Source organism: Mobula hypostoma, chromosome 24 (assembly GCF_963921235.1).
Source record: "Mobula hypostoma chromosome 24, sMobHyp1.1, whole genome shotgun sequence".
Lineage (NCBI taxonomy): Eukaryota > Metazoa > Chordata > Chondrichthyes > Myliobatiformes > Myliobatidae > Mobula > Mobula hypostoma.
Window position 1 is genome coordinate 8,702,382 of NC_086120.1, and position 12,142 is coordinate 8,714,523.

General features: G+C 43.6%; 1 pseudogene and 1 gene segment (V, D, J or C); both read left to right on the forward strand.

Annotated features, from left to right (window-relative positions):
- LOC134337199 (immunoglobulin lambda-1 light chain-like) overlaps window positions 1-12,142 on the forward strand; it is a 52,203-nt pseudogene that overhangs the window by 33,269 nt on the left and 6,792 nt on the right.
- LOC134337200 (immunoglobulin lambda variable 1-51-like) lies at window positions 8,481-9,447 on the forward strand. The segment is given in 2 exon segments: window positions 8,481-8,554; window positions 8,657-9,447. Coding segments are annotated over 2 exon segments (360 nt in total).

Here is a 12,142-nt window from a genome sequence, read left to right on the forward strand (position 1 = left end):
GCTCACTGACCTCTTCACGGACATCTACAACACTTCACTCATCCAGGCTGCTGTCCCATATGCTTCAGATCAGCCAACATCATTCCTGTACGAAACTACTCTGCACTCTCAGAACTAAAGGACTATCGACCGGTGTCACTGACACCAATTATCATGAAGTGCTTTGAACAGCTGGTAATGGCACACATTAAAAGCTCATTCCTGCCACACTGGACACTCACAAATATGTTTACCGAATGACGAATGCAATAGCATCTGTCATGCACCTGGCCCTGGTACACCGAGAAAACAGGAGCACTTGTGTCAGAACAAGAGAAAATCTGCAGATGCTGGAAATCCAGGCAACACACATAAAATGCTGGAGCAACTCAGCACGCCAGGCAGCACCTATCGAAAAGAGTACAGTCGACGTTTCAGGCCAAGACCCTCCAGCAGGACTGTGAGAATGCTGTTTCTGGATTGCAGTTCAGCATTCAACACTATTGTCCCACAGACCTTGGTGAACAAACTCCTACTCCACAGCTTAAATCCACCACCGTGCAACTGGTTGTTGGACTTCTCAACAAACAGACCTCAGATAGTCAGGATGCACAACTGCTCCTCCCTCTCCATGATCCTTAACACAGGTACCCCCACCCCCAGGGCTATGCGCTGACCCCATTGTTAAACACTCTGCTCTCACATCACTGCACAGCCAAACATTAAGTAACCACATTGTCAAGTTTCCCAATGACACAACAGTGGTGGGGCTCATCACCAACAATGATAATGCAGCCTTCAGATAACTTGTTCCTCAGTGTCAACAAGACAATGAAGATTGTTATTGACGTCAGGAGAACTCACACCACACACATCACATTGGCCACACATCATGCATCACCTCTCATCATCCCAGAAGACATCCTACACACTTGGGAAAGCTCACCTACACTTCTACTTCTGAGGAAGTTGAAGTGAGCTGGACAATACACATCCTTACTCATGTCCTTCTGCAGATGTGCAAGACAAAGCATCTTAACAAGCTTTATTGGTGCATGGTAAGGACACTGTACTGTGGTGGACAGGAAGTTCAATACAATGGGTATGCCCAATGCATCAGTGGCACCAGCTAACCTACCATCAAGGATGCATATGCAGAATGGTGCCAGTAAGGAGCCAGTAATGTCACGAAGGATCTCACCAACTCTGCACATTGTCTGTCCCACTCCCAGCTGGGAGGAGGCTGCATAGCATCCACGCCAGGACCACCAGAGTCAAAAACAGTTAATTTCCCCAGGTACGAATGATGACTAACTCCTCCACACATGAACACACACCTCCACCACCTCTACTTCATCATTTCCTGTCAGAGTCACCTTATGTACAGACACTCCTCTGCCTAGTGTCAGTTTATGGACATACAATCAATCTATGTATATAAGCTGTCTCATGTATTTGAGAAGGCCGGGAACTGGGGTTGAGGAGGAGGAAAAAAAATGGATCAGCCATGGTTGATTGGCAGAGCAGACTTGATGGGCCAGATGGTCCAATGGTCTAGTGATATTTATATTTATTGTGTTTTTTTAGTATTATATTCTTTATCTTCTGGCTTTTTGTGCTGCATCTGATCTGGAGTAACAATTATTTTGTTTTTTTTGCACTTGCATAGTGGCTGGAAATTACATTAAACAATCTTGAATCTTGAATTTATTTATCTGTAGATTTTTAGCAACCGGGAGTATATCTGTTTCTACTGTATGTTTGCCACACTGATGTGTGAATAAGTCACTGCTCTTGTGTTTCTTATCAGGGAGCAGTCGGACTGCTTTTCCAATCTGGAAGTGAAGCATTTGCTCACATTCCTTTGTGATTTTTCTGCTTTGTTTGCTGGTACAGGCTGGACATATCTGACCTCTACCATGATGAACATCTGATAAAACAGCTGTAACCATAAATTTGGCAACTCCTTTTGACTCCCGTCAAACCTTCTGGACAATATCTTCTTCAGATCTAACCAGAGTTTCAAAGGGAGTTGTACTACATTGGAGATGGATGCTGTCATTTAATCTCAGTGACTAGACAGTACAGAAACAAGTGAAGAAACTGGGAAACATCACTCAATTATCAACTTTATGAACTGCACAAAAACAAGAAGGTTTTACTTGGGAGGTGCCAGGACTAAATTCACCATCTCAGACTCACAGGTCATCATAAGAGGGTAAATAATGGTGAATCAGAATGGTTCCTTCAGAAAGTGAGGCCATTTGGCCTGCTCACCTCAGAACATCTCGGTATTTAAAATATTATATGTCCCAGCCCTTTTCCCCACAATCCAGCAGTTTCAGATACTTAACTGGCTCCCATTTCAATGCAACAATTGATTCTCCCGGCACTAATATCTTGGCTGTGAGATAGAGACAGATAAAACTCAAGTGAACTCACGGGTGGCCACACATCACACAACATTTTTCGAACTCAAACTATTCATGTTTTAGTTACTTTCTCCCAAAGGCTAAACATTCAGGCAACTCCCGACACAGTACATTTATAGAAATCTTTCTGAGGTCCAAAACTCAAATTTTTATCTATTTACTAGATATTTCCAAGTCAGCATAGTTTGTAACTTGGAAGTAAACTTTCAGGGGACATCTCCTGCTTATTCTGACCTTGCGTACTTGCAGTTGAGCTAAAAGGTTTGGAAGGAGTTGTTAGATTAACATGGGGAAGTAACAGCAGGATATTTTATCAGTCGACCACACCAAATTCATTGTACACCTCTGGTGGCTAGAACGAATGTTGATGTTTGTTTGTTTAAGCCTTTCACCCTCCTGGAGCATCAGCCAAAGGTCAGAGTCCTCTGTCCTGGCCCATTCTTTCAAGATGTTCACAGGTGTAGCCCATCTTCAAAGACCCATCCGCTCTCAGGGTGGAGATCTTTGAAGCTTCTCTTAGCATTTCTGTAGCTCTTGGTTTCTACAGGATGCATTGCTTGACCCATGTCCAACACTCCTCCTCTTTTAGCTGGGCTTGGGACAATCCATGGTGGAGTAAATGAATGTCGATGGCAGTGGAAGTTGAGTGGTGGAAATTGGGCTGCCTTCTCCTAGGTGGTTTCAAGCTTCTGAAATGTTTTTGGAGCTGTACTCTTCTCCAAAAGTGGACAGTATTCGTTTATGTCCTTGTCTTAGATGTTATAAATAAGTATCATGGTGGTATGGCACTGAATGCTGTGGGTAGGTAGCTTGACACACTCTTCTTGAACATGACGCCAGTCCAGCATATCTATCACATGAATATTACTTAACCCTTATGAGCCCATTCCTGAGTGTTATTCAGATCTTGCTGGATGTAGTTATGAACTTTTCTTTGGCCTGTAACCTCCAGTAATTAAAGTGTCTGTTGAGATGAGACTACCTGCATCTACCCACTCCTCTTGAATGATGTTCAAGTTTTACACCAGTCTCGAAGTGCAACATTTCCCCTCAGGATTCCTCTAAATTTCCTCCCTCACTAGTTTAAGGCCATCTCTCCACTAAAAGAATACCCTTAATGTCTAACCTCTATCTTCCTCATAATGTCATATATCTCTATCAACTCACACATTGGCTTCTTCAAGTTCCCAAGATACAAACTCAGTTGATCCAGGCTCTGGTTATACCTGAAAATTCAATCATGTATTCAGACAAGCTTTTCCACAAATATAGCCATGCTGACTATGCCCAGACTAATCTCAGCCTTTCCAAGCATAAATATATCCTATCCTTGGGATTTTTGCAATAATTTCCTTCGACTGATTTAAAAAAACAATAGCCCATCATTACCTGGTTTATACACGTTCCCTTTTTGAATAATGGGATCACCTTTACTCTTCTCCAGTCATCTGCTATCTCACCTGCGGCAAATAAAGTTCAAAATTCTCCATCTATGAGATGTGGAAGGAAATTGCAGTAGCCAAAGGAATATAGCAGGGATATAGACCTTGTGGAAACAGATTGGTTTAGTTTAATTTAACTTAATTATTGGCACATGGGCCATCTGGCCAATTCCTTTGATGAAAAGTTTGATATTCTGCTCCACAAATTAAGAACCATTCCTCTTCCTGTTCCTCTGCCTGCACAATGAACCCACTTGTCTGGCCATGCCTCTGTCCCTAGAGGAAGACTATCCCCAATCAGTACTCTGAATATCATACAGTTAGGGAGCAGGGAGTCCTCACGGCTCTGCTGACCTACCTCCCTGCATCAGTCGGCCTGGTGATCTCTTAGTCTCCCTGATACATGCACTTACTTTAGCTGCAGGATGACCACGTCCTGAAGCCGACTGCACATGAAACATTCAGCCTTATGGATGGACTGTTGTTGCCCAAGTTCCAAACCCAGAGGCTGTGCTCCTTTAGCTGAAAATACTTCCTGTACCTGTCATTGTCCAGTAAATAGGAAGCCTCCTGAGGTCCCACACTGTCTAGGGTGTCCATTCCCATTGCTCTAAGATTCCCTGCCAAAGCTGTCTCTGTCAGACTGCATCTACGAACAAGGAACATCTACACTTGAAACACCATCACTATAATATGACTTTGTAAAGAGCTCTTTGGACTTGTCTGGCAAGCTGGAGAGAATTGGGCTCTGAGATTTTTAAGAGCTCCATAATTGGGTAATTTTTGTTAATTGTTTTCCTTGTTTGTTTTTGAGTGACTCACACTTTGTCATGCAGACTCTGGGTGTTTTACGTTTAAACTTGTGAAACTTAACTTCGCTAGACACGGGGATTCCATGTAACGTGTAATATTTAGGTGGTGACACAATTAGTGCTAATAGCAGGGTCCTAGTTTTGGGAACGTTACATCTTGCAGTGTTGCTTGGCCAAGTCACCAAAGTTCTGTTGGAATTCTTAAGAATAAACTTTGGTTGTCATATCTACATTGCACTCTGTCTTTCCTCTGCACTTGGGTTCCAACATTGCCAGCACACTTTCTGACTGACTTATGACCTGACTTACTCAACAGACATTTAATTTCCTGGGTGTTTGAAGAAGATAAATGCATGTATAAACTCACTGGTACAGTGTCACCTGGGCTTCCTTTTCTCCAAGAGCATTGTTCCAGATCCTGGGACTCTGGTCAACCTCAGATATTCCACATTCTTGGAACGCAGCTGTCACTGGTAAAGCTGATATTTGTTGTCCATCTCATGGTACCAAGTGAAGACAATGGGCAAAAGCCTCCTAAACAATGGGCTATGATGGCTATGCCACTGCAAAGGTGTATGACTGGAGATGGGCATCATCAGTGAAGATGGTACCCAAGGCATATTTGTTCCAAAATAAACCAATTACAATACAATATTTACAAGAATAAATGGTGCAATGCCTTTTTATTCTTGAAAAAAAGCATTAAGTAGTGTTCAGTTAAATTCCTTAAAGCCAATAACTCCATTGTTACTTGTGTCATCTCTGATGGGTGCTACTCTTAGAGCAATAACTCAGGAGCTTCCTCGACAAACCCGGCCACTCCCTGTCCCATAGCAGAAGAACCTTCCATGTGGTCCTTCCCACTGAGCCCTTACAAGTGGCTCCTCCAAGTATCCAGTTGACCGGGATGTTCAACAGCCAAACCCATCTTTCTCAACACCCGGTAGTGATAGAACCTCAACAATAATACTTGATGCCAACATGCTTAGGTTCCATGCAGAGTCTGAAGCAGCAACACATGAATGCGGTCATCATGGTATTGGGGACATTTTGAACGTTTTTGCTTCAGTTGTCCAAGGACCTGTGCATTGGTCAATGCACAAGTTTTATTTGCTCCATCTTAGATTCCCAGATGAAGCACAGAACAATCTGGGTCATTTCCAAACTAGAGGAGCAGAGTGGGGGGATGGGCCACATCTGCACCAAGTGTAGCAGCCCTGAGAACACCTCACACCAGATGACTAGTTCTTCTCACTTAACGATAGGAGCATCTTCCCAACAGTCCCGCTCTACCCTCCCAATCTGCTCCAGTCAATTCCTGTTGCCCCTCGGCCCCTCAGTACACGATCCCCAGCACCTTCACATAAGCAAACCTGATGCTGAAGGAGACATTGGATCGGTTGGGCCAGTTGCCAAAGAAGATGGTCTCGCTCTTTGGCAACTGGCATCCGACTCTGTGAATAGTTTGAGTTGACAGCCTGACTGCTTAGCCATGCTGATCAATTTGAGAACTGACTTCACATCCGAGCGGAAAATGATAATTCCGTCCATGCACAGGGAATGTTTCACTTGGGTCCCTCCATTGTCTGTCAAGGTCACACATTTTATGCTCTCGTCTTTTTGATCGCTTTGCTAAATTTTCAATACATGCACACAAACAAGAAAAGGGAGTAAATTCTATTGTATAATGTTTCTTCCATGTTCTCAGATGTATCATTTAGTCATCTTTTGACAGTGTTGTTGCTGAGTGGCATCACTTTAATTATTTGATCTGGTGACTTATGCAAAACTGTATTCAGAATCTCCCTTATGGCTGGCAAAATCAATTCTTCTCTAATTGTGTAGTGCTTTCCAGATTTATCAATGAACAATGAAGTATTGTACAAACACACACATCAACACTATTGCAAAGTGCTGACAAACATGTTTTGAAGTGTTTTTCATTTCTGGAAGTTTTCATGAAGTGACTGAAAGAGAAATAAGCAATCCTTCAAAAGATCCTCACAAAAAACAGCCTTTACAGCAAAATGTTGTGAATTCATTTATCAGAAAGCTCTATTAAGAAATCACTTCCCATTGGGTAGATATGTACACCATAACTACATCATTTCAAATGGCCAGACCGATGGTAACGACAATTCCAACAGAACAATTAAATATCAAACAAGATATCATTGTCTCTGATCAAAGTCAGATATTTAAACCCTGTTTCTCTCTCCAGTTGGCACTGTCAGAATTGTTGAGTGTCTCTGCTTTAATTTCAGTTTGACAGCGGAAGCAGTATTTTGCTTTTGGGCAAACATTAAAAGTAAAAAGTTTGAGAGTAAAATCGTCTAGCTGTTAGGCTGTAGAGTTCTGGATGCCCTGACATGCCCATAAGATGGCAGCGTGTTCCAACGCGGCAGCCAACCAGAGGTGCGGCTTTATTTTTCAATTGTGTGTTTTTTAAATGATCCCAAGAATATACTGCACGCCAAGAACTACGGGCACAGTAGGTCTACCGCGTTGTTCGTAGCCACCGGATGGGGTGACAAAGGAACCGGTGCCCAGCTCGGCTCAGAGGAGAGGCCAGCAGATGGGCTGGAGAATGTTCAGAGAAGCTGACCTGAGTGCAGACCGAGTTGCTGCCTGAACTGGAAGACGTGGGAGTTGGTGCGCAAAAGCAGAGTGCCGTGTCAATGTGAGTGACTGTCTTGGACGTTTCTCTTGTGATCACAAGACCCAGTTGGACATTGGTAATATGAGATGCAACAGTCTGGTTTCACTTGCTTGATGTATAACGGGTGTCGAGGCAGCAGTGCAGCCTCGGTTGTCGGCACGGACAAGGTCTCCAGTGGCTTGCCAGATGAGACGACGCTGGAGGCGGTGCAGCAGGGAGTCTGTGCTCAGTTGAGATCTGGCTTCTTTGGTCAGTGCTGCCCTCCAGTGTTCGATCTGTGGAATGAAAGGCCGTACTGCAGGGAGCTGCATCATCAAAGTGTGCGTCGCTCAGGGACCTGGACTAAACATATCTTTTCTTACGTAACGATGTGTTTTTTTTCTCTCTTCCTCTTTTGCTGTTTTGTACATATGTTATGCACCTTGGCCCCAGAATAACGCTGTGTTGTTCGACTGTCTCCGAATATCGTTGGAATGATAATTAAGCTTGATTCCATTCGATTTGACTTGACTTGAAAAGGTCCTTCAGGGATGAGAACTGTAAGTCATCAATTCTGAGAGTTTTATTCGGTTCGAAGGAATGGATGGAACCAGTCAGCTCCTCCAGCGCCATTGTATGGTCTCCACATTTAGAATGAGTTCAAACCCTCAAACTGCCAAAGTGGGTTTGAACTCCATGACTGAATGACTGATGTGGGAACAGGAAGCCTGCACTGCGCTATCACAAACCAGATAAGATCTGCAGATGCTGGAAATCCAAGCAACACACACGAAATGCTGGAGGAACTCAGCAGGCCTGGCAGCATCTATGGAAAACAGTACAGTCGACGTTTCGGGCCGAGACCCTTCAAAAGCCTGCACTGTCCTGCCCTGATGTCACCGGAGGTGTGAGGGGCGTCTGTGGACCGAAGGAAGGAATCAGGGAAATGAAGGCAGAGCTTGGGAAATGTCAGACAATGAATGACTTTTTCAGATCAGTCAGTTGCTAACAATGTCGCCGCCTCAACCCGATGGTACGTGACAGCATATGGGAGGGTTTCCAATCCCCGCTCTGGTTGGTCAGTGTCAGTCACTCTGATTTGCGTGGATTCCCTCCCTGGTGTGAATGGCTCTATAACTGGGCTCCATTGGCAGCGGCGGCCAGTCAGTCACAGATCCACCTGAAGAAGGGAGGCAGGAAGCTGACGGGCAGCAACGATGTGGACGCTGTTCTTTTTCTGGTGTCTGGGCTGTAAGTACAGGCAGCAAGTCAGCACCGCCAGCGGTGGCTGAGGTGGGTCTTGGGGGTCACATTAAAGAGTCAATGTTAAAGTTTAATTCCTGTCTCTCACAGCTGGAGAGTCCCAGACTCTGACTGAGACTCCGACCGTGTTGGTGAGACCGGGAGCCATGGCCACGCTGAATTGTGACATCGGGACAAAGGATGGCAATCGTGTGAACTGGTACAAGCAGACTCCAGGAACAATTCCACAATGGATCCAAAGTTACCATAATTCCTGGACTAGCCCACTCTACGTCCCTGGGTTTAACAGTGACTGTTTCAGTCGAAAGTCAACAGCGTTGGCACCGAGTATCATTAACAGGATGGAGATGAATGACACTGCCGTCTATTACTGCGGAAAGTGGGTTTCATCGACCAGTACTGAATTATCACAGTGAGAGAAGATAAAACAAAAACTAGAGTCAGCCAACATGACACATTTCACAGCTTTGTATCAGATGGAACATTCGAATCTTTAACTCTTCATGCAGTCACTTTAATTTTGCCCTTTATACAGTATTTTCCAATGTCAATCATGCCATACTATATTTAGAAAGTTTCCAAATCCCGTTGCCCATTGTCAAGTGTTTGATGTCGTTTAATGTCAGTCTGGTGGTGCGGCTGTGAGTTCACCCCCTCCAGCCCCTCACAGATTGGGACAGTCGGGATCTGTGAAGTCTGGTTTCAAGCTGACATGGGAACGTCTGACAGTGTTTTCTGCCTGATTACAGAGTAATGGGTAATTGCATGGACTGAACCTTAGAATTTCACACTGTGTGGGTGTTCGGACCTGGGACAAAGCTCTTTGTTACAGGTAGGTGCCTGGGAAATATCTCCTGCAATAACCCCGGCATAAACACAGCCACCCAGCAAATAATAATTTATACGTTATAATTTCCAAGCGAATATTAAAGTGAAAATATTGATTTATAATCTAATCATGTTTCATGTCCAACAATAGTCTTGTGGGTGTCACGTACCCTGTGACGGGTTAACAAACCAGCAGAAATGGAAAACACTTTGGAATCTGGTATTGCCATTAACTAATAATATTTATTAGTAACTACACAATGCAGTAATATAAATGTAGATAAATCAAACAGGTTAGCAATGATTATATATAGGTGAGTAAATCAGTAAGTGTGGGAAAATATATAAGAAAACAAAGCTTCTTCAAGTCCAGGGGTAAATAGATAGTCTTACGACAATGAGTAAAGTTCAGTTCAGTTCGTGGTGTTGAGTTGAGTAGTGATGGAGAGAGAGAGGGAGAGGTTTGAGTCTTTAGGTGAGCTGACGCCGTCGATCTTCCCATTGCCCTCCAAAATCCTTTAAAAGTCACCGACTGTGACCACAACAAAGGGGACTGTTTTTCTGCGGTGGAGTCATCAACCCAGGCAAGGGTGGACACATGGACAAATCCTCACCGGTCAATCCCTTTTCTCACTGCAAGAGCCACTGATCAATCCGCCTGATCGATCCTCCAAAAACTCACTTTTTCTGTTGGCACAACAAAGCTCATTCAGTGTCCAAAAACATACGCCTGAGGTCTATCATCTGACCTATTTATCTCACCGTACTGAGTACCAACTGTCTCTCAAATAACTCCTCCTTCCTTTGTCTGTGTAAGAAATGTACAAGCAGGCAAATGTCCTTGGGATGTATAAACACGCTGCCGAAAAATCATAACATCAATTGTCCCTCAATTAACTCCGCCCTCGATCACCATAGCGACTTACGAGCTGCTCGGTACTCTCTCTCTCTCTCTCCAACACAGCAGAAATCCAAAAGTAATTCTCAGTTCCTCCTCGTGCCTTAAAGTGACAGTCCAAAAGTTAGTCTTTGTCTCTGTCTCTCTTTTCAAAACAACATGTCAGTTTTAAATACCTCTCTCTCTCTCTCTCTTCAAAAGCACACTTCATAGGGGTAATTGAGGATCCCGTCACACCCCCTTCATTCAGAAAAAAAAAATTGATGAAGGCGAAATTTTCTTTTAGTCTCAATGTTAATTACAGAGTTTGAAACAATACATGTATGATAATCTGATGACAGAGCAAAAATGTGTACGATTTCCAATTTAACATCTGGGTAAACAATCAGCTATAATATTGTCAGTACCTTTCACATGTTTGATTTCTAAGTCACATTCTTGCAATATCAGACTCCAATTTAACAACCTTCTATTCTTATCCTTCATCTTAGTTAGAAACACCAACGGATTATGATCCGTGTAAAGCACAAGAGGTCTCTGGGTATCAGAAAAATTTTGTGGTTTCTGAACATAGACCTCAAAATGTTGTAAAGCCAGAATAAGAGCTAATAATTCCTTTTCAACAGTTGAATAATTTTCCTGGGGCACATTGAATTTCTTTGAGAAATAAGCTACTGGGTGTTGAATGTCATCCACACCCTTCTGTAACAGTACTGCCCCAGCAGCTTCATCACTAGCGTCTGTTGCTATAGAAAATGGCTTGGAAAAACCTGGTGCTTTGAGCACAGGATGATAACACAGGATGGTTTTCAGACGATCAAATGCCCCCTGGCAAAGGTCATTCCATACAAATATTTCACTCTTTCCTCAGAGTTTTGTTAGGGGGAGAGTGATGTCAGCAAAGTTCTTACAAAACTTACGATAATACCCAACCATTCCTAAAAGCCATCTCAAAGTTTTCTTGCCGGTTGGAACAGGAACCTCAGCAATAGCTTGAACCTTGGCCTCTACAGAAGCCTGTAGGCCCTGGCCCACCACATAACCCAGATATGTGACTGTGGCACGGCCAAACTCACTTTTAGCGAGGTTCACAGTAAGATTGGCCTTGGAAAGTCTGTCAAACAGTTTTTCTACCGCTCTAATATGCTGTTTCCACATGTTATTCCAGACCACTAAATCATCGATATAAGCCCCTGTGTTTTCTAAAGCTCTAATCACAGAATTGATCATTCTTTGAAATGTCCCTGGAGCATTTTTCAAGCCGAAGGGTAAAACCTGGTATTCATACAGTCTAGACCAGGGGTCCCCAACCTTTTTCGCACTGTGGACCAGTTTCATATTGACAATATTCTTGCGGACCGGCCGACCGGGGGGTGGGGGCGGGTAGGGTTGTCAACGGACAACAGTAGCAGTCAAATATGCTGCGTTTTCCCCGAGAAAGACTACAATGACCGTGAAGCCTTGCACGGGCACCAGTGCACATATGTAACTTCAGCATGCGTGTACAATTTTTTTCTACAAATCGTTTTTGGCGATTCTGTTCGGGGGGGGTGTTAATCACGATGATAATTAGCTAATACACTCAATTTTGTTTCTAAAAGGGTTTATCTAACGAATTTAATATTAAACACACAGCGCATATTTTCTTCTCATGGATATAGTCATAAGCCAATTATCAGGGGAGGACAGGGGAGCTTGAAGTAAATGTTGAATGAACTTCCAGTAGAAGTGGTAGAGGCAGGTTTGATATTATCATTTAAAGACAAATTGGACAGGTATATGGACGGGAAAGGATTGGAGGGTTATAGGGTTATGAGCTGAGTGCAGGTCGGTGGGACTAGGTGAGAGTA